Source organism: Cheilinus undulatus, linkage group 18 (assembly GCF_018320785.1).
Source record: "Cheilinus undulatus linkage group 18, ASM1832078v1, whole genome shotgun sequence".
Classification (NCBI taxonomy): Eukaryota; Metazoa; Chordata; class Actinopteri; order Labriformes; family Labridae; genus Cheilinus; species Cheilinus undulatus.
The window spans coordinates 28,989,687-29,009,208 of record NC_054882.1 but is presented as its reverse complement, the minus strand read 5'-3'; the positions used below and the strand labels follow the sequence as shown (position 1 = coordinate 29,009,208).

Below are 19,522 nucleotides of genomic sequence, written 5' to 3'. Positions count from 1 at the left end.
TGTACTGAGACTTTTTTTTTATAGCATATCCTATGTATAAAATCAAAAAATCTTTAGAAATTTTACTGTCATACTATTGACTGCCAGTGTATTCTATTAGAACTGGAATAGTGTCAATACATCATCAATAAAAAGGTAAAATTAGAATCTGGATGCACTTTAAATTACTTGGTTCAAGCTACAATCCCCATTCATGTTCCTGTGGTCACTCTACGGGGTACAGTCTATCAATTATATAGTGGCCAAGCATGTTTACATACATGACATCACACCAGCCCATAATTAGCATGAGAATGTTGTGTACACTTAAACATGTGGTTGTATCAACAGCTCCAAGGAGCACTATAAGAGCTTCTTTTGTTTCCATTCATTCGTTCATTTGTCTGAATTAGCTTTGGTTCAGACTCTGTTGTTGACACAAAAGGTACCAGACCGTGACCACAACACAGACGTGGCCCTCTGCTGACAAAGTGCTGCTGTGATAGAGAAACAACATTGAAGAACAAGTGTGGCTGGGCTTTCAGGCTTGAACAGAGTCACATTTGCTGAGCCAGAGGTGCTTTGCTCCTGATGTATGGGAACATTCTTCATTTCTAGTTCAGCTTAGAAATGCAGTGCCTGTATACCTGCATAGTTTTTCATTCAATAATGCATGTCCTTTTCCTTTAGGAATGTGTGTCGGTGTAGATGATTCCCTTCATGCTGCTGTCTGAAGAGCCTGGGCAGGAAAAAGAGCAACAAGCATGGATGTGGAAGACTTTCCTCCCCCACCTCCTGAAAGTAAAGTCAACAAAGCTTTTTCACTCAGACATGTTATGGCCTTTGTTCTTAACTTTACAGAGCAGCTGTGATAGATGACACCATATCTGGGCAGGGTATGGGCCGGTTAGCTCAGTTGGTTAGAGCGTGGTGCTAATAACCCCAAGGTCGTGGGTTCGATCCCCGTACGGGCCATTAGCTTTTAAAGTGAGACTAAAGAGCATGCAAGTTAAGGGTTCTACTTGTGTGTATAGAGAAGTCATTGATCAAATTGGTAAGAAAATGTAATTCTAACCCACAAAGCAAAGAAGAATATACCTGTACAAATGCAGAAAAGAAATACCCAATGACATATCTGGACTGCTTTACTGGAAAATAATAAAATGTGAAGACCTTTTTGTGGGCTTTTTTGAACTGAACTCAGTTGTGTCAGAAAACATGGACACCTGGCTGATAAGAGATTTTTAAATGTTATTCATCTAGAAAACTTTGTTTTGATAGTTTTTAGTACTTTTTGCCTGTGTGCCTGTCTTTTAGAGAGATATGAGGGTTAAACTGGTAGTTTCACCTTCTCGCTCCTGTAGGTCATCTCTTGGTCAGTTCACTTCCTGGAGGGCTGCTGAAGCTGGACAGTGCATGTAAACAACACAGATTCCTCTCCTCTGCCCCTCCACCGCTGGGGAGTGTGTGGGCAGCAGAACGAGGGAGTAAGGAGGCTAAAATTTGCAGCGCTGCTGTGAATACCAGACAATGTGCCTCAGTATTATGCTGAATACTCAGCAGCAGCACAAACACACATAACGCACACTAAAAGATACACACTGCCTCCGGGGATAGACACAGGCCAGAGAAATGCTTCATCCCCAGCTGGCCAGTCACTTGCTTTGTTGCTAGGGCAATGCTGGAGCGGATTGTAACCCGGTGACTCATTGGAGCGGACAATTATGTAGCAGAATGGAGATAGGCCCATAGAACAAAATCCATATTGTGGTTATGAATTGACAATGGACGCCTTCGCAGGGGTTTGTGTGTCATCAAGTGTGCACATTCTCTTTAGTGTACCTTTACATTGATCTTAATTGCAAACTGCTTGTGTGTTGAATGGTGAAAACATAAATAACATTAAAGCCCTTGTATCTCATAAGCACTGCACGCCATCCATGTTGACACTTGTGTCTTTATTTCTTCTCAGCTTTTTTTGACTTCAGCTTCCAAACAGGCACATTACACCTAGATCCGTCTGAAGCCAATTCACTTGTATGCACGCTTGAGTAAACTGCATGTTGGTACAACTTAAAGAAATTCAACTTTTCAGGTGGCCTTTCACCAGAGGACTTTCCTAAAACTCTTAAAAGACTAAAAAAACTGAAATCTGAGACACTCTCACATCTAAAGACAATGTGAATGCAAGCAAAACAGTTTTTAGTCTCAGACTGAGACTTTGCAACAACTGTGGGTCACTAACTACAAGACTAGAATACAATTCCTTTTGAGATTATTTCCCATCATGCATCTGGTGGAAATTCACAACAGTAATTTTTGAGCAGAGAACAAGATGTGGAAGGAGAGCGAATTTGAGTTAATATCTCTTATAATCTGATGCTTTTAAATAATTTACATCAAGTAGAAACAAAATGAACATTAAGCACCAAAGCAACTTTGCATGTTACTGCAGCAACCGAGGAACTATCCCGAAAAACACTTCAGAATAAAAGTATCATATGAAAACACAAGTCGTCTCACCACGGAAACAAACTGTTGGGCTTTTACTTTGAAAATCCCAGTGGAGGTTTACTGTGCCTGTCATGTCAGCAATTAATTAACAGACAAGGCACACAAACACACTGGTGTAGAGATCTGACTGCAGCTCTGAGAAAAAATGTTGTTCAATCTCTTAAGGTTTGAGCAGACATTCTGCAGCTGTAGATTGATCTACGCACACAATCGCATTGGTCATGGACAATGGTCGCTACGCTACTCAGAATTTTAAAATAAATACTTTTTACTTTTACTTAAGTCATTTCCAACCAGAGTAACTGCACCTTTACTTGGGTACAATAGTTTGTACTTTTTCCACCTCTGCCCACAACGTTGTCTGATTGCAATCAACACCGAAGCCTGTGTCACTGACACAGTGCATTAGTTCCTGTCTTACTAGTTGTGCTGTATCGTCTCCAGTTTCTTTACAGCTAGTGCTAAATGGTTCCTTTTTCTGTATATTGTTGGATCAATTTTCAATCACTGCTATTATTTGATCATTGTTTGACATGTTATCAGTAAGCCCTCTCTTTCTTTAGCAGCTGATGTGCGAGATCATCTTTTTTTAAAAACTCTAGCTTTGCTTAGCTTCTCTTAGCAGTTGGCTCTACTCTCTGCTTCTCCCTCTCCTGCTCTTTTGTTGTTTGCTGTGTTTAGTTTATTTAGTCGATTGTGTTTGTAAGATGTTAAGTTTCCCCATCTCGCTTTACCAACAATGGCACATGTATAAGTGTAGTTTATTTCTAATTTTGGGGGCAAATACTTCTTAATTGGAGACACAAAGCCTTCATTTGTAGCTGACCTCTTAGAGCATTTTCCCAGGGATTCATAGCAGCCAGGAGGCAGTATAAAATCAAGCTGTATTTATAAGATAGCTAATCTTATACTGGAAAAATGTATTTCAGTGTTTTTAGTCTTTGAAGAACTTTTGGAGGGGGGTTGCAGCATTATTCTGAATTTAGCCTAAATAAAAATTTATTTTCCTGTTTATTTCTATATATATATATATATATATTTTTTTTTTTTTTTTTTTTTTTTTTTAACAAGAAAGGCTAAGTAGGCCTGAGAGCCTGAACTGTTGATTTTGCATTTAGACAATGTGTACAAGAGAAGTTTCCAAGTTGTGCTTTGTTTGCCCTACCGAACTGTGACTTCAAAACCAAGCTACGTAACAAACAAAAATTTTTCCATACTGTTACACTAACTCTATTAAAGTATACTAGTGAACCGAAAGTGTGTTGGAATATTTGGAAGTGTGGTTATAACATGCTGATATAAAAGTGTCTTTAAATATGCTATAAGTATAATAATTTCATGTTTACATTAGTTTTACATAGTGCTATTTCTGCATTTGCTTAAAAACCCAGAAATTAACTCATCTTTATTGCTGTTGCAGATATTCATCTATAGTAACTGTAGTTGTAATACTTTGTGCATCGTTAATAATTACTGAAACTTTCTCATGTCTCATTCTCACTTTAAATGCATAATGGTTCCGAATATCAGTTATCAATCTTATGCATTACTTATAATTAGTATCAGCTCTGAAAAGTCAGCATTCGTTAAGATTATCATGATATAAGCATGCAGTGTAGACACAGCACTGAAGTCTGACTTTAACGCAGTAAATATATATATAAACAAGCATTGCTATCTCTCTCAGCATGCTGACATTTTATCTATGGAGGAAGCTTGAGAATAATGTGAATATAATGAGTATAATGCTTTCATATCATTTTGATGCAGTCAGACAAATCCAAAATACCCTGCCCCCAAATTATTTTAGGCCAGTTTATTTGTGTAAAAATGCTTCAGGGATTTTTTTTTTTAATTAAGGAGAGATATGTTGTGAGAGTTTAAAACACAAAGAACAGTACAGAAACATAAAAAATGTTTAATATGTTAAGTTATTTTAAGTTATTTATTGTAATTTTGTACCTTTTTGCAGTATTGAACAATATCATCTTCACATGACATATTTTCTATACATCCTTCAGGCCTGTTGTGTTTACAGCTGTGTTTGCTCTTTTAAATAAGGTCAACATCTTGCGCTGTGTCTGTAATTAGGCTGCAGGCAAACATACCAATATAGCTAACTGCCAATGGATTCCTACACACAGTTGCAGATGTACTATCGAATGACCAGTTGTGACTGGTCATCATGCCAAAATCCAATCAAATTGTGCTCTGTTCTATTCTGGCACAGTCAAGTGTTTCACACTGACACCAGAGAGAGAGAGAGGGTCTGAGGCCATATTGGGTCAATTAAAGGCGATGAATATTCATGCCAAAGTCCTGGAGTGACGCAGATTATTAGCCAGCTAGCTGTGCTTTATAGCTGTGTCCCTACCCATTCATTATTTTACAGATGGAAAAAGACAGATAACATCTCTGATTCCAGGTTTGCTTTTGCACCTCTCCTTGTTCAGTGTTAGTCAGAGGTGCAGATGGACGTGAGGTCAAAGTGCTGACCTGGAGCATTAGTCACGGCCTGTTCGCTCACACTCTGACTACAGGGAGAAACGACTACCTGTCAAAGCCTGAGGGGATTCTGCTGCTGATTTAAAGCTGTGTACATTGCTGCTAGGGACTTCAAAGTTGCTGGGTTTGTTACAGGGAGTTCCTTTGAGTTAAGATTTACTTGGTCACTATCAGTGGACGGCTCAAGCCTAGAGGCTTGTAGCATGTTGGGACAGTGAACAAGGAACTTGTAATGGTGATGTGTGCAAAGAATAACCTAATCAGCTTAACTCTGAATGGCTACATAAATGCTAAGTCGACTGATTTCAGCAGGGGCAATGCTGGAAATGTTTGAAAAGCATTGTAGATTTGTGTTATGTGTTCAGAGGTGAAAGAATGCACAGACAGCAGGGGGGAGGGAGAGGTCAAAATGCCGAAACCCGGGATCGAACCAGGGACCTTTAGATCTTCAGTCTAACGCTCTCCCAACTGAGCTATTTCGGCATGTGGTGGAAGAGGTGTTGCCTCATGATTCTGACCTTAAAACAACCCCAATTACAATTGTGGACTATGCTGTTTTCCTTGGGATCATAATCAGGATGTGAGAGTAACACTTTAGACTGTCAGTTAATAAAATCAAGCTGTCATTACCAATGAAAGCGCTCACAAAGAATCTGTGGTATGCTTGCAAGGAAATCTGTATCAAAGATTGAATATCATTCTGAGAAGTTGAAGACCTCCTGAATGCTGGCTCTTGAAATTGGCAGCGCTTGAGGAGAGCAGAGAGGTCAAGCTAAGGGAATGGGGATTCCTTTTTAGGCGCAGTGGTTTTGGCTCGCTTTTATGATGGTTTCCTAAAATTTCCCACAAGATTGTATTCAGATTGATTTTTTTTCTTTTCAGTGTTCTTCTCTCTCTACCCCAACTCTTCAGGGAAAAATATGAAGCCAGCTGATGAAAGCTGAGCCTTCACATTCCTAATCCTTTACATACTCTGGCACTAAACTGAGCTTCACCAACTCAGGCCCACACTGTTGTCATCAGATCAGGAATAATTCAGAACTCCAGCTGCACTTCTCACTGGAGGGAGTAACAGTTTTCTTTCCTGCCTGCCTAATTGCAGTGTGGAAAGTGGAAAGACATTTGTTGTTCCCTTCCTGTCTGCTGCCAAGTGACTTCTCTGATGCGAATGCAACGCCTTTTAATGCTAACTATAGCTTGTAGCTCTGCCCTAGTTCATGTTTGCTATAAAATGGAGAGCAGCTGATGTGCTGTTTTGGAGCAGATCCTTGATGTATGATATTCTTTAAGAAAAACATACTGCTGTAGTCGACCCCACCCTTAATTATAAGGCTGACTGTGGCTCAGTCCTCAAACTTTAACAGCCTAAGGAAAAAACTGCCACCCACTGTGTATCTGTGAACACTGTGTGAAGGAGTCTTTGAGTGACATGATATGATTATTGAGTTAAGTTCTAAGTACAGTATGTGTTTGGCTGAATGCTCAAAAGCATACATAGTGCAAGGATCACCTTCCCTGTCGAGCCATAGTTGTGTTTTCTCTTACTCTGGTCGTTTTCTTCAAGGGTAGACCTGATGCCACACCAGATAAACGTGACAGAATGCCTGTCACCCCTGCTACATATAGGGGAACTAGGAGATTAGCACCATGCTGCAGAGGCATAATTTGTTAACATTTGCCATAGCAAAGGTTCACTGTCACCTACATGTTAGGTATTTGACATAGAAAAGGATTTTTGTGTAAACATTACCCACACATGGATAGAAAGAGACCACCAAAAGAGAAGGAAGAACGTTATATCTGAAGATGGATGGGAAAACATTTATAAATTACAGTGGAAAACTACATCTTCTCACAGATGGAGGGAACTCGGATCGAGAAGCATCATGAGATTTTTTTATTACTCCTGTGCAAAAGAGACATCAGTGTGTGGGGAAAACTGTTAGAGGCTATGTGGTTCAAATATAGCCAACCATTACTACTGTGGGTCTGCCCAAAACTGGACATGTATTTAGAAATTATATTTTAAATCTTGATTCCACTAGATGTTCAGACAATGTATTCTGGTGCCATTGCACTAAATATTCAATCTACAGCAGACAATCTGATGAATAATACTTCAAGTGGTTAAAACACCTAAAGACTGGTTAAAAACTGTTCATGAAAATAACATTATGGAAGGACTAACCTTTTTTTGTTATGCTACAGTCAGAGAATATTAAGGGACTATAGTCAAAATAGGTTCAATACATTTCTACATGGGGACCAGACTTGCTCTGACTACATTTGATAGAGGCTACCAATAATATTATAAATGTGATAAATGAGCATGTGTGACATCCTTTCTTCAGATCTTTATAGTTTATTGAAGTAAAATGAAAGGGAGAAAAAAACAGGAAGAAAATTTTTGTTGTACCTGGGGCTGAGCGATTTGGGAAAATAATCCAATTGCGATTTTGACCCCAAATATTGCGATCGCGATTTGATATGCAATTATTTCTGAAGTTCGTCATCTTATGTAACTTCCAACAAACACAGGCAAAGAATTATTCTATACTATAACAACACAATATTAGATTAAACAGGGGCTAAAAATTTTCGAAAAAAATAACGTGTTGTGCTAATTTTGACTTGTAATTTAAATCTGCAAAATGTTTTTGCAAATTTTTGCAGACTATTCTAAAAAATGTCATTTAAATGTTGCATGATATGTAATGTCTAACATCTTTGCTGCATAAAAGTGTGAACGGGTTTTTTGGCACAAATTTCAGGTTAAATAAGTATTCTTCTGGGATTTGAAAATAGCAGAAGGCCATATTGCAATTAAATTGAATTTGTGATTAAATGCCGATCCCTCATTGTACCTATGACTAATATTTGTATCATATTGCATTTATTGTATATCCATTGTGAAGTGATTTTTTTTGTTATTTTTCTTTGGGTACTGGACTATGTATGGTCTCTGATTAAAATAGATCTGCAGCTTTTTACTACTATATACCAACTGTACACATTGGCCCATATCAGCTGTAAATATCACTCATATGTACTAATACGTTTGTGAAGTTAAAGGCAGAACCAACCGACCTATGACAGTTAATGTCTTTTTCTTTGGTCATCCTGATTCTTTTGACTTTAAAGTGTCTTTACAGGACTGAAGTTTAAGGTCTGAGCTATAATTATTTATCAGTATTGGTATCATCTTAAATGACTGGTATGTTGGATATCAGCAAAGATCCAATATTGTGCATCTGTTTGACTGTCTACAGGGGGGACTAAAAGTAGCATAACCAAAGAGTTCTTCCAGGGATCTTTGACTAGGATAGGCGGCACAAAGTTTCTGTCACACTTTGTTGTTTTAACGTAGCTCTATCCAAACTTATATTGTTGATTTTCTAGACATTAATTTTGAGTTCATTAATTTCACAGTGATATACATTACTGCCAAATGGATACATAATATTTGAGACTTATAAGAGTACAACATTTTAATATTAAAAAATAAGGCAGCATAGACAGCCATGAAAATAGAGTTAAAAGTCTGCCTTTTAAGAGGAATAACTCTGTAATAGAATACACTTGAATTGACCTATGGCTAAGCCACGCCCCCTCCTCTCACTCGGACAAACAATGAACATTCAGTGACAGACGCCATTGCAGTTGTCACAGTAGGAGACATTTCACAGGAGGCCATTGATGATTTTTGGAGACAGAAAGATCACATATCATCTAGAAGTCACCAAAAGGGTCTAAACTACGCACTGGAGGGATATATTAATCATTTTATTGTCGAGAAGGTCAATAAAAAGCTTCAGTTACAAGCCCAAATTTACAGGTCCCAGTGCAAACGTGATAAACCGCATCTCATTGCCATCACAATCTCAGACCACAAGCTAGAGGATCAGCATCAAAGTGCCACTGAAGTTAAGGTTTTTGGTTTTCTGAATATATAAGAAAAATATAATGGCCTTTTTACCATCTTTACCAAGAGTGTCCATTCGTTAGTTTGGTGCTACAGTATTTACATTGAATCATTCAGCATAACGTTTGCCAACCTTTGTTATCTCGACTATTACAGATAAGTTAACGAAGCTAAGCTCCAGAAGTTAATGTTAGTTTAACTAGAGCCCTTTGGACAACAGCTAACAATGATGTACGATCACCAAAGAATAGAAACTAGAACAAACAATGCCATTGAACTTCCAACAAACAACGTGACACAACGAACAACACAGCTAGGAGCTAACGTTAGGCTAAGTTTAGCCAACGTCTTTCCAGAAAAGTGACAATATGCTGCCTCAATTACGATGTTGGCTTACCTTAGAACAGATGTTAATTTTATCCAAGTTGAGTTGATGTTGTGGTCTACCGCAAAACTTTTATCCAAAAAAGACACTTTTCTTGGTTTAGATGTGGCTTAGGAAAGGTTAAAAAATGCACTCCATCGCCCAGCCTCTCAGGATACCTTATGTTGGCGTTGCATGTACCCCATGAACACCATTTGACCATTTTTAAACTTAAAATCTCAAAAAACCTCATAAAACCGGATGAAAACTGACTTTCTCCAATTCATTTCAATGGCCGATGTCCGAGTGTATTGCAGTGGCTATACGCATTGTGATTGGCTCATTGCATTTGAGGGGACTTAGCCATTGGTCAATTGCACACCAGTCTAGAGGTAAAGAGTATTATCTACTCATCAGTCATGAGAATGTGTTATAAACTAGGATTTTGAAATGCCTGCATGTAAAAGAAGACAAATAAATACAGTTTGACTCTTGGGCCATTATTGGTTGATAATACCAGCTTAACTAAAATATACGTAGAATCAGCAACTAAATGGGAGTATCTGTTTTTCTCATGCAGGCATTCAGTATTTCTTCTAATGACCAAATATAATGGAGCAAATCACTGTCGTTGGGCCAAAATCTCCTATCTCCAAAATAACCACTTTTTACGAAGTTAGAAATTGAATAAATTTTTCTGTTTATTTAAACACTGAATGGTGATAGCCAGAAGCTTTTTGACACTTAATATTGGTTTAAAATTTGATTTCTAAAAGCAAGTGACAGATGTAAAGGGTGGCCAATAGCACCGATTTATGAAAAACAAGAAAAATTAAGATATGGGGTTTTGGTCCAATGCCAACAAAATAGTTTTCCCCATAAAATCTTTGTCATTTCATGGTTCATATCACCACAACAGCCTCTCTTTTATCTGATGATCTCTGGATCAGTAACACAACTGAGCATGAGTTCTCTATCTCTGAATCCTATCTCTGTTTCCAGTGTTGGCAGACAGCGTCCCCTTCGCTGATGAAGAAGAAGGGGAGGCCTTTGACTTTGACGACAGCGGTGATGACATTCCTGAGGCTGACTGTCCACCCCCTGCACCTCCACCTCCTTTAGCCCCCAGCAGCAAGGAACAGAGCCAGGACAATATGGTGGCCAATCACCTTGAGGGCCCTAAAAGAGACTCCACAGCACCTTCAGCAACACCCAACACAGCTCCATCATCAAGAAACTCAACAGCTGCCACAGGCAAATCCACCTCTGCAGGTGGAGCCACAGTAGACGGAGGCAGGACATCTGCTCCTGGGGGAATTGATATTATCGACACAGATTTACCACTTCCTCCACCCCCTCCTCTAAATGATGAGACAGAGACAGATCCTGGAAGAGCAGGTTTGTGACCCAGTAGTGTTCACATATTATTATGCCTTGAGCAGAATGAATTGTACTTTTGAAATAAGTTGAGCATAAAAATGACTGAAATATGTTAGGTATTTTCTCGTAGCAATCAAAAACTCTCCACATTCTCCTGTCATGCTTGTGTGCATTATCTGGCTGTAATCCAGGCTCTTGAGTTCAGGCTGAAGTGAGGGAGTAAAGTGGGGCAGTCTGTCACTCCCATGACACCTTGTATCTCTAGCTGCCTGGTGCTGGAGGATGTCTGTTTTTTATCACTGAAAGCCTTGACAGCAGCGTTGGCAGAGTCACACTCCTCCTATTCTAACTTACTTAATCATTCTGTAATAAAAGGATGTAAACTTTGCACCATTTATAAAGCTTTTCCACTTATATTCGATGCATAAAACAGACATACAGAAATACTCATGCCATTGTAAGTAACCTGGACTAGCTACATTGGTTGCAAACATATTCCCTTATTATCACCTCTTAAATTTAGCTCTGCTCTCTACAGCATATTATCATGTCTTTCCATAGCCTTGATTTGTACTATTGACTGAAATAGCTTGATGTGCTCATAGAAAAACACCCATATTTGAAAAAGGGGCCTTACGCTGAAGCATGAGTGAAAGTAGTTGTTTAAACAAAGTTGCAAGAAAGGGGAATGTTTTTGTCCCTGCTCAGAACTCGGCTTTTTTAGGTTGACAGCAAGTGCGGACCTGTAAGTCCTGGTAAGTCAAAATGGTTCATAAATGCCCTGTGCATGCAGTGATTGACATAAGGTAAATGCCACAGACTGTAAACTCAGACAACATAAAAAAAGAAAACAACAACCTATGCACAAGTTCAGATGAAGCCTAGTTGAAATATACTTGTAAGTTCTAACTACACCCTTCTAACATTTAAGGTGTTGCACCAGCTGATTTTGTTCTAAAGGAGGCTTAATTTATAACTCAGATCTTACACCTAACTCTTAGTAGGTACAAGAGGCAGCGTTGTAACAAACACAGCAATTAAAAAGACTACGGATGCCCAGTGTCATTGGCAAGATAAGGCATGTTACGGAATCAGAAGTTATTACCTGATACCAAGTTATTACCTAGTTGAATATTGTGTTGGAAGATATGAAAATCTCTTCTGATGTGTACAGTCGATATGTCAGCTGTACATATATATCATATCAGTCATAGGTCAGTCTTAAATATCAACGAAATGTACATGGTTTCTCTGGAGGGGCCATGAAGAAAGACAAGACGTTGATTGCTCCTCCCACATTGCTAGCGCTGACTAGCTAGGCAGGCTACTGCTGGCTTCTGTGAAGGGAGATGGTGCTCTTGCCATTGACCCTAACCATCCATGCCTTTCTGTATGACATGATTCTGTGTTGAATACAGTTGCACGCATCTATGAACAGGTGATAGGTAGATTTACCCACTCACCTAAGTCCACTACAGCTGTCTGCTCAGCCCAGGCACGTCCTTGTCCTGGCTGCTGCGTCAGTGTTTATGCCACTCTGCTGTCTGCTGTTCCTTTTGTTTTGGCTTCCTTGATACCTGCAGCAGTGACTAACTCAAAAACCTTCCATATTGCTGATTTCCCTGCACAGTTTTCATCTTCTTAATGCTTGTACAGACTGAGATTAGCAGATAGAAGTAGCACTACTCTCTTATGAGGTTGACACAAACGCATTTTAATGTTAAAAACTATACAACAACAAATACTTTACGAAGTGTTTTTATATCCTTATGCAGTGTAATTTTGTGTTAATGTTTATTACTTCAGTTGAGGTAGTGAATATGTCAAAGTTGTAGGTTGAACCTCTTTCCAACTAGTCTTTTTAAGATCACAAATAAAGAGGATTATTCTTGTTCCTAATCTTAATGGGTCTGTGTCTATAGCTGCTCAGTAGGCATTCTGATAATTCAATTAGTTACTGTTTTATGATAGATAAACCTGATTTTATATTTTATAATTTATCTCAGTTTTGTTTCTGCTTGGCATGGCATATTTATTTTCAGTTGAAGTTGCTTCTTTGTCTCATCAGACATGGAGGGCCAGAATGAGTCCATCAGTGACCATCAGACTGAGCCGCCAGTTCCCAGGAGCTCCTCTCAGGGCAAGGTCAATCCTTACTCTGTAATCGACATCACTCCTCTACAGCTGCAGCAGCTGGAACATCAGCATGGACCCTCCTCTTCCCCTTCCTCACCAACAGAGCCCAAGGAAGGAGTTGGCGACACCCAGGGAGCTGCCCACACCAGCCCTGGTGGCATCACTTCAGGATACTCAGTCCCAGTTCCCTGCGGCTATGCAACCCCCTCGGGTGTACCACTCATCACACCAACTTACACCACACCAGTCATCATTCGACACCTCTCAGTAGATGAGGATGGTAAAGTACAGCCTGCAGAAATAATAACAATTAAAATTTATCATAATGTGGTGGATTAGATAATAGTTTTTAACGCCCCATAACTGAAAATGTTTTGTGTACAAAGTATTGGTTTTGTCTTTCATTTTATGGTTGGATCCTTCCTCTCCTTTTCCTCTATACTCAGACCTAGAGAGACAAAACTGTGACACGTAAATGCTGTATCAGCTGCCTCTATCCCGTCTTTTCTTCTTTCTCTTGTTTTTCCTAAAGCCTTGCCACTAGGAAGTAGGGACTAAATTTAGCCCTCCCCAAAGATCTGTGTTAGCTGTGAGAAATTCCGGTTCCCCTAAAATCTAGCTGCAGTTGAGTCCAAGCCTGAGGCCTGGCACGCTGAGGAGTCTGATTACACAGTAATTATCTTACCGAGGTTACACCACATTGAAATACTCAGATGTTTTAGTAAAAGACTTTTAAGATATATGGTGTGCAGTTATGTAGATCAGTCTTTTTTGCACTGATGTTTTGCTTTTGGCCCGAATAGATATGGCAAAAAGGTATCATTCAGATGTTTAATTACATTGTTGTAAGAATTAAATACAATTATCATGTAAATTTAAACCAGGTGCATATTTAGAGGGAAAAGGGAAGCTCATTTAAAAGAAGATATTTATCTGTAGTTTTTGAGATGATTGGCATGAAGCATGTCCAAGTATCATCCTCTATAGCGACACCTGGTGGCATATTAAAGAGTAGCAACCTGTTTCACAAATCTTGAATTGCTAGGCATGTAAGTTGCTGATTTGTCTAAAAATTATGTGGTTTTTCTTTCTTTTATGGTAGAAAAAATTTTCAGGATGTATGACAATTTACGTAAGAGTTTCTTCCATGCTCTAATAAATGCATATGCTGTACTTTAACTTGAGGTTTTCTCTCTCCCCTTCAGTAACTGTTGCTGGAAATAGCAACACCTCTGCAGACAGGTATGTGGCTCACTCAATAGAAGGAACAATAAGTGCATTTACTGTTAAAACTTAGTTAGAAGATAAACTTATCACTCAGACTGTTAAAGCCCCAGACCCTTGCTTATACGCCACAGAGACAGCAGCCCTAATAGTGGTAATACATGCTTTAATATATTTATAGTTAAAACAGTAGAGAATGGTGTTAACTATCCCAGCATTGACGCTGAAAATGAAAAATAAACTTTGCATATGTAGAGCTGTTATTCTGCTTTGTTTGCTTTTTAGTGTTTTTAGTGAGGAGTATCCCCCAATAAGAGAGGAGGATGCTTTGGCTAAGTGGGCATCCGATCCTGCCAACACTGCATGGATGGAAAGTAAGGAATAATGTTCACAACACATGCATAAGGATGCATGTAACATTTTTTTTCTGTTGTTTCAGTTCTCTCTCCTTGTGTCTGCACACCCACTGCCCGTCTTCAGGCTGATATCATCATCTCTCTCTTTCTTCTGACACAACTGTATTCCCAGACACTTCCTTCCCAGTTCTTTTGAGGAAGTGGACCCTTGTGCACTTTTCTTTTAGATCTCCCCCTTACTTTACGTCCTGTTTGTAGTGTGAACAGCCCGAGCTACAGTATCTGATAAGAGAAATAAGACGGATTACTTCTTCTGAATTGTTTCTTCTCTTCTCCAGATCCAGATGAGGTGATTTATGATGATGTGCCCAGAGAGAACTCTGACTCCAACACAGGTTTGTGACATTAAAATTTTCATGTTTCAGTTTCTGTGTGAGGCTGTAAGACTATCATTGCTGCCCACTTATCAGTCTTCTTTTCTTCTCATGTATTTTAAATTTGTAATGCTTATGCATTAATTAATACAACCTTTGGTAAAGTTAGGATTTATTATGTAACATTTAGAGAAGTCTTTTTAAAAGTCTTGCTGCATGTAAAAAGAAACATGAGAAAATTCCAGTATGTAATGGATTAACTGTAAGTGTGTAATATTTCCATTGTTGTTTCTATTTATTATATAGATCCAGATGAGATGATCTACGATGATGTTGAACTCGGCGAAGAGGGTGGCTGCAACAGTTCCCTCGACAATGGATGGAGCTCCAGCGAGTTTGAAAGCTATGACGAGGCCAGTGACGGGGAAGGCCGCCCTGAGAACGGCCTCCCCCATGCTTTCATGAGAGGAAAGCCACCCCAGAGAAAAACACATGTGTGTATAACAATTTTCCCTCCATTTCTGAGTCAGCATTACAGCTGTATGAACAATTTAAAATGCTTAGAATTGACATCAGGGCTGCTGTTCTCCATTACCCTCCACGTATCCACACATATTTTGATACTGGAGGTATCTTATTTTTTTACTTTGAGTTTGAACATTTGCCTTGTTCAACCTCTGGTTTAGTTTGTTGATTAATATTTTGATAATTTACAGTCTGTTTGTGCAGTCTATTTGTGCATTTGATGTTGAATATAATATTTGCTTCTGCAGACCTGGGACCAATCATTCTGCCTATAGATGGCTTGCTTAAATCTGTATTATATTGGCTTGTGGTTTTGTGAATTCAACTTCACATTTAAGTGTAGCCTGGTCATAATTTACAAATGCAAATACCCTCAGAATATCAGGATCAAAAATGCCCCAGTTATGAGAATCATAGCTCATTATTTATGTTTTACAACATAAATAATCAGTAACATTTATTTACACATACATGCCGAATCAACCATAAGTTCAAATTCTTCGTATTTTTCTATTTTATTTAAATTATTATTTTTAAACCTGAAACAACAACAGTGAAACTAAGTGACTGATGTATTTTGATGTCATCATAAAAGAAAAATAATGCTTATTAGTCACATCCTCTCGATGCAAAGTTCAAAGCAGCATTTTGCATAAATGACCATATTCTGAGATTTGGCACCCCTTCAGCTTTGAGTGCATATACAAGATATGGCTATTAAAAAAGAAGCAAGCAGTAGTTGTCTCAAAACCTCTGTTGTTCTTTTCGTAACATCTGACATAGACTCAAAACGTGTTTCTTTGTGCACGGGTTTTGTCTTAGTGAAAAGAAAAAAGTCACATTGTGCTAGATCAGGTGAATAGGGAGGGTGATCAAGCACTGTGATTTATTTTTGAGCCAGAAACTGCTTTACAGAGAGCACAGTGTGAGCTAGTGCGTTGTCTTGGTGAAGAATGAAATCAATTTTTCCACAATTGTGGCCTCTTTCTTTCACAGTTTTTTAGAACCTGTTTGTAATTGTGTTGATCCTCCTTCAAAATGATACCTTTAATATAAAAAAAATAAACAATCAACATGGCCTTGAATTTGGACTTGCTTGGTCACGCTTTCTTCATCCTTGGTGATGATGTTTTCCAGTAGACTGACTGCAGTTTTGTCTCAGGATCATTTTGGAAGATCCAAGTTCCAGCGCATGTAATCACCCCATCTAGAGCGTTTGGGTTTCCTTCAGTTTGTTTCAAAATGTCTCCATAAATTTGCTTGTGTTTTTGAGAATGACTCAGAAGGTCTGGGAAATCTTTGGCACACACTTTTGTCATGTGCAAATTTTCATGCAAAATATGCCATGCTGTCTCTTTATCAATGAGACCATTACTGCAGTCATTCTTATATGGAGTTGTCAATCGTGTCAAACTATTTGTTCAATTTGTTGAATGTTTTCAGAAGTTTTTAATGTGCACGGGCACCCAGAACGTTCATTGTCTTAGACATCCTCTCAAACAAATTCTTTAGTGCCATTTAAACATGCACATGACATGCAGTGTTCCCCATACACCTCAGATGGTGTACGAAAGGATTCAGATCCTGTTTTGTTTTGTTTTCAACAAAGATTTTTAGTAAATGTGTTGCGCAACTTTTAAGTTTATCCTATTTTGGCGCCTCAGCAAAAACATGTGCACTTCAATCAGTAGCTAGCAGTGCACTAAAGATGTCACTTCTTGGAGACTTACAGCAGTTGTTCGTGAATGCCCGACCTTTAATAAATAATGATCGGTGTGACTGTGAACCACGTGGTTTAATCCTCATAAGCACAGTCTTATCATTTAATAGCCATACCTCGTACCTCTCTTGCCAACAATGAAGACAAAGTCTGAGATTTACTTCGACAAACCTTTTGCTCAGTCAGTTTCTTGTTTTGTCTTCTCTATCAACTTCCTATTTGGTCTCCATGTCTCTGCAGTGATGTCTGCAGAGAAAAAACAGGTTCAGACCTGCAACAAGAGGTGTTTGCTTCAAGCCTTTCTGCTGACAAAGCTGTGAAGTAACTCCTCATAAGAGATCATACTGAGTCAACTCAAAGTACACAATGCAAGAACAGGCTATAGAAGCACAAATACACATTTATCTCCCTATTAAACATCAGTCAGAAATATTTTGTAACTAATTTTTTGGTAAAATAGTTGCATAATGTTGTTTTAAATAGAAATGTTAGCATGAGGCTAGAGTCAGCAGTCTGACAACACACATCGGAGTCACAGTGACTAAGCAGTGGCTCTTAGGTGCAAGTTAATTCCAAAACCATGACCAGTAACACCTGCTTTGCTTTCATTTAGCTCTCTCAAGATCTGACACGCTTGAAAGAACACTATGAGAAAAAGATGAAAGATCTAATGGCAAATACAGTGGGAACGGTAGAGCTGCAGCAGCTAAAACAGAAACACGAGCAGAAGGTAAACTACCTGAGGCTCACCTCACCTGTCTGTGCTAGACAAAGTAGTTCCATCCCTTTTGCTCTCAGTCTAGCTAACCACTTTGGGTGTCTCTCACTGACTCGTTACATCCTGCTCTCATATGAATGGCTTGTGATGATGATGGTGGTACTGGTGGTGGGTTTGCATACAGTTCTTTAGCTCCTTGTCTGCTGCACTGACCTGTCCTGCTATAAGTTGATGCATCAGAGGCTATAATGCTTGAGATTTATATTTTTACAAGACTGTACAGTGATTAATTATGTTGTGTTTACCTCCATTCTTACTCTAACACTGCTCCTGTCCTGCTTAGCTCAGTTGAGTAGCCTTTTAACCATAGGTGTACTTAGAGTAAACTGAACTTCCCCTTGTAATAAACTTATCAATCATGAAAACAATAATGTCACTGAGTCTTTTGAGTGCCAAATAATAGTGTGTTTTATCTCATCAAAGATGCAAAAGTTGGTGAAGGCAGCAAAGGAAGGGACCAAAGATGGGCTTGAGAAAACCAAAGCAGCAGTGAAGAAGGGACGCTCGTTCATCAAAACCAAGTCTTTCTGTCATGGTATGTGATTGATAAAAGGCTGCAAGTCTTCATAACAAGAATCTCCCCGTGTCCCAACTCAGATTCATTTTGTTTATTTTTAATTACTGTTAAAATGAAGGTTTAATTAGATTAGAAAAGGGTGACTGGGAATAAAATTCCTCCCTTCAGCATGATAGCTGTTTTGTTTGATTAGAAATGTTAATCTGTACTTGACCTGCTCTTTCTTCTTTACTTTGTAGAGAGGAAGTCGGCATGTTTTGAGGACGAGGAGTCTGAACTCTTCATTGAGGTGGACTGTTTCAATGTTGAGCCAGTTCTGTGTCCTGCACCAGAGGGTCTTTCACAGCAACAGGTAATAAACATGCAGTAATAGTTATCCTAAAATGTAATACTCTACCATGCAAAACGCCTGGAGACCGATAGTTTTGTACTTTCTTGTTCAGCTGGTGAGAAGATGTATACTGGGATCTATTTTGGAAAGTGAGAAGAACTATCTGGATGCACTGAAGAGAATATTGGAGGTATGCACATGAAAAGCAGTGGTTGCGAAATCCCCCCTGAAGGGTTGGTTATTACAGTTCACTTTCTCTGCTTTCTCAGCAATATGAGAAGCCACTGTCCCAGATTGAGCCAAGGCTGCTGAGTGACAGGAAACTGAAGATGACCTTCTATCGTGTGCGTGAAATCCTGCAGTGTCACTTCCTGTTCCAGATCGCCCTGGCAAGCCGTGTGGCTGAGTGGGACAGCCTGGAGATGATTGGAGATGTGTTTGTAGCATCAGTAAGCTTTTCTTTTTTTAATCATTAAATCCATGTTAAAGTATATGTAATGGGTGTACCCATGAATTATTTAAATTTAGCTTTTCTTAAATCGAACTGAAAATAACTGTCTTCCAGATTGCGTAAAGCACAACTATAAAACTGTCTTAGAATCCTACTTCAAAGACGTCTCTCTAAGGGGGAACACTAAACTTTGCTATTTAATTCTCCAAACTTCTCTTTGCTTTGTCTGCCTGGCAACATCAAAGCAAAATAGCACATCTCCAACAATCATGCTCAACCTTTCACTTCCTTGTTTTGACACAAATATTAACCCCTGGCATGAAATCAGACAACCAGCAAATGTCATATGAGACTCATTTTAAGTCTGTTCATTGCCCTCTTTGACCTTACAATTCACAGTCATCACAAAACAACAGGATTCACACCCTAGGAGCTACTTTTAGGAA

The 19,522-nt window shown here is 38.9% G+C and overlaps 1 protein-coding gene and 2 non-coding genes across 4 annotated transcripts in view; 2 read left to right on the top strand and 1 right to left on the bottom strand.

Moving 5' to 3' along the window:
* The window catches only part of arhgef10 (Rho guanine nucleotide exchange factor (GEF) 10), a 72,672-nt gene that overhangs the window by 13,338 nt on the left and 39,812 nt on the right, over window positions 1-19,522 (top strand). The window contains exons 2-13 of one of the 2 annotated variants that reach the window (XM_041812939.1): window positions 670-780; window positions 10,287-10,682; window positions 12,733-13,080; window positions 14,006-14,042; window positions 14,310-14,398; window positions 14,719-14,775; window positions 15,061-15,248; window positions 17,613-17,729; window positions 18,201-18,312; window positions 18,534-18,646; window positions 18,738-18,815; window positions 18,895-19,074. In XM_041812939.1, coding sequence (XP_041668873.1) covers window positions 744-780; window positions 10,287-10,682; window positions 12,733-13,080; window positions 14,006-14,042; window positions 14,310-14,398; window positions 14,719-14,775; window positions 15,061-15,248; window positions 17,613-17,729; window positions 18,201-18,312; window positions 18,534-18,646; window positions 18,738-18,815; window positions 18,895-19,074 — 1,752 coding nt within the window. In that variant the 5' untranslated portion in view covers window positions 670-743. The remainder of the gene's footprint in view (window positions 1-669; window positions 781-10,286; window positions 10,683-12,732; window positions 13,081-14,005; window positions 14,043-14,309; window positions 14,399-14,718; window positions 14,776-15,060; window positions 15,249-17,612; window positions 17,730-18,200; window positions 18,313-18,533; window positions 18,647-18,737; window positions 18,816-18,894; window positions 19,075-19,522) is intronic. The other variant, XM_041812940.1, reaches the window with a different exon arrangement.
* On the top strand, window positions 881-954 carry trnai-aau. Its single transcript has one exon. It is a non-coding gene; the product is annotated as a tRNA-Ile (tRNA).
* trnaf-gaa lies at window positions 5,409-5,481 on the bottom strand. The gene has a single exon. It is a non-coding gene; the product is annotated as a tRNA-Phe (tRNA).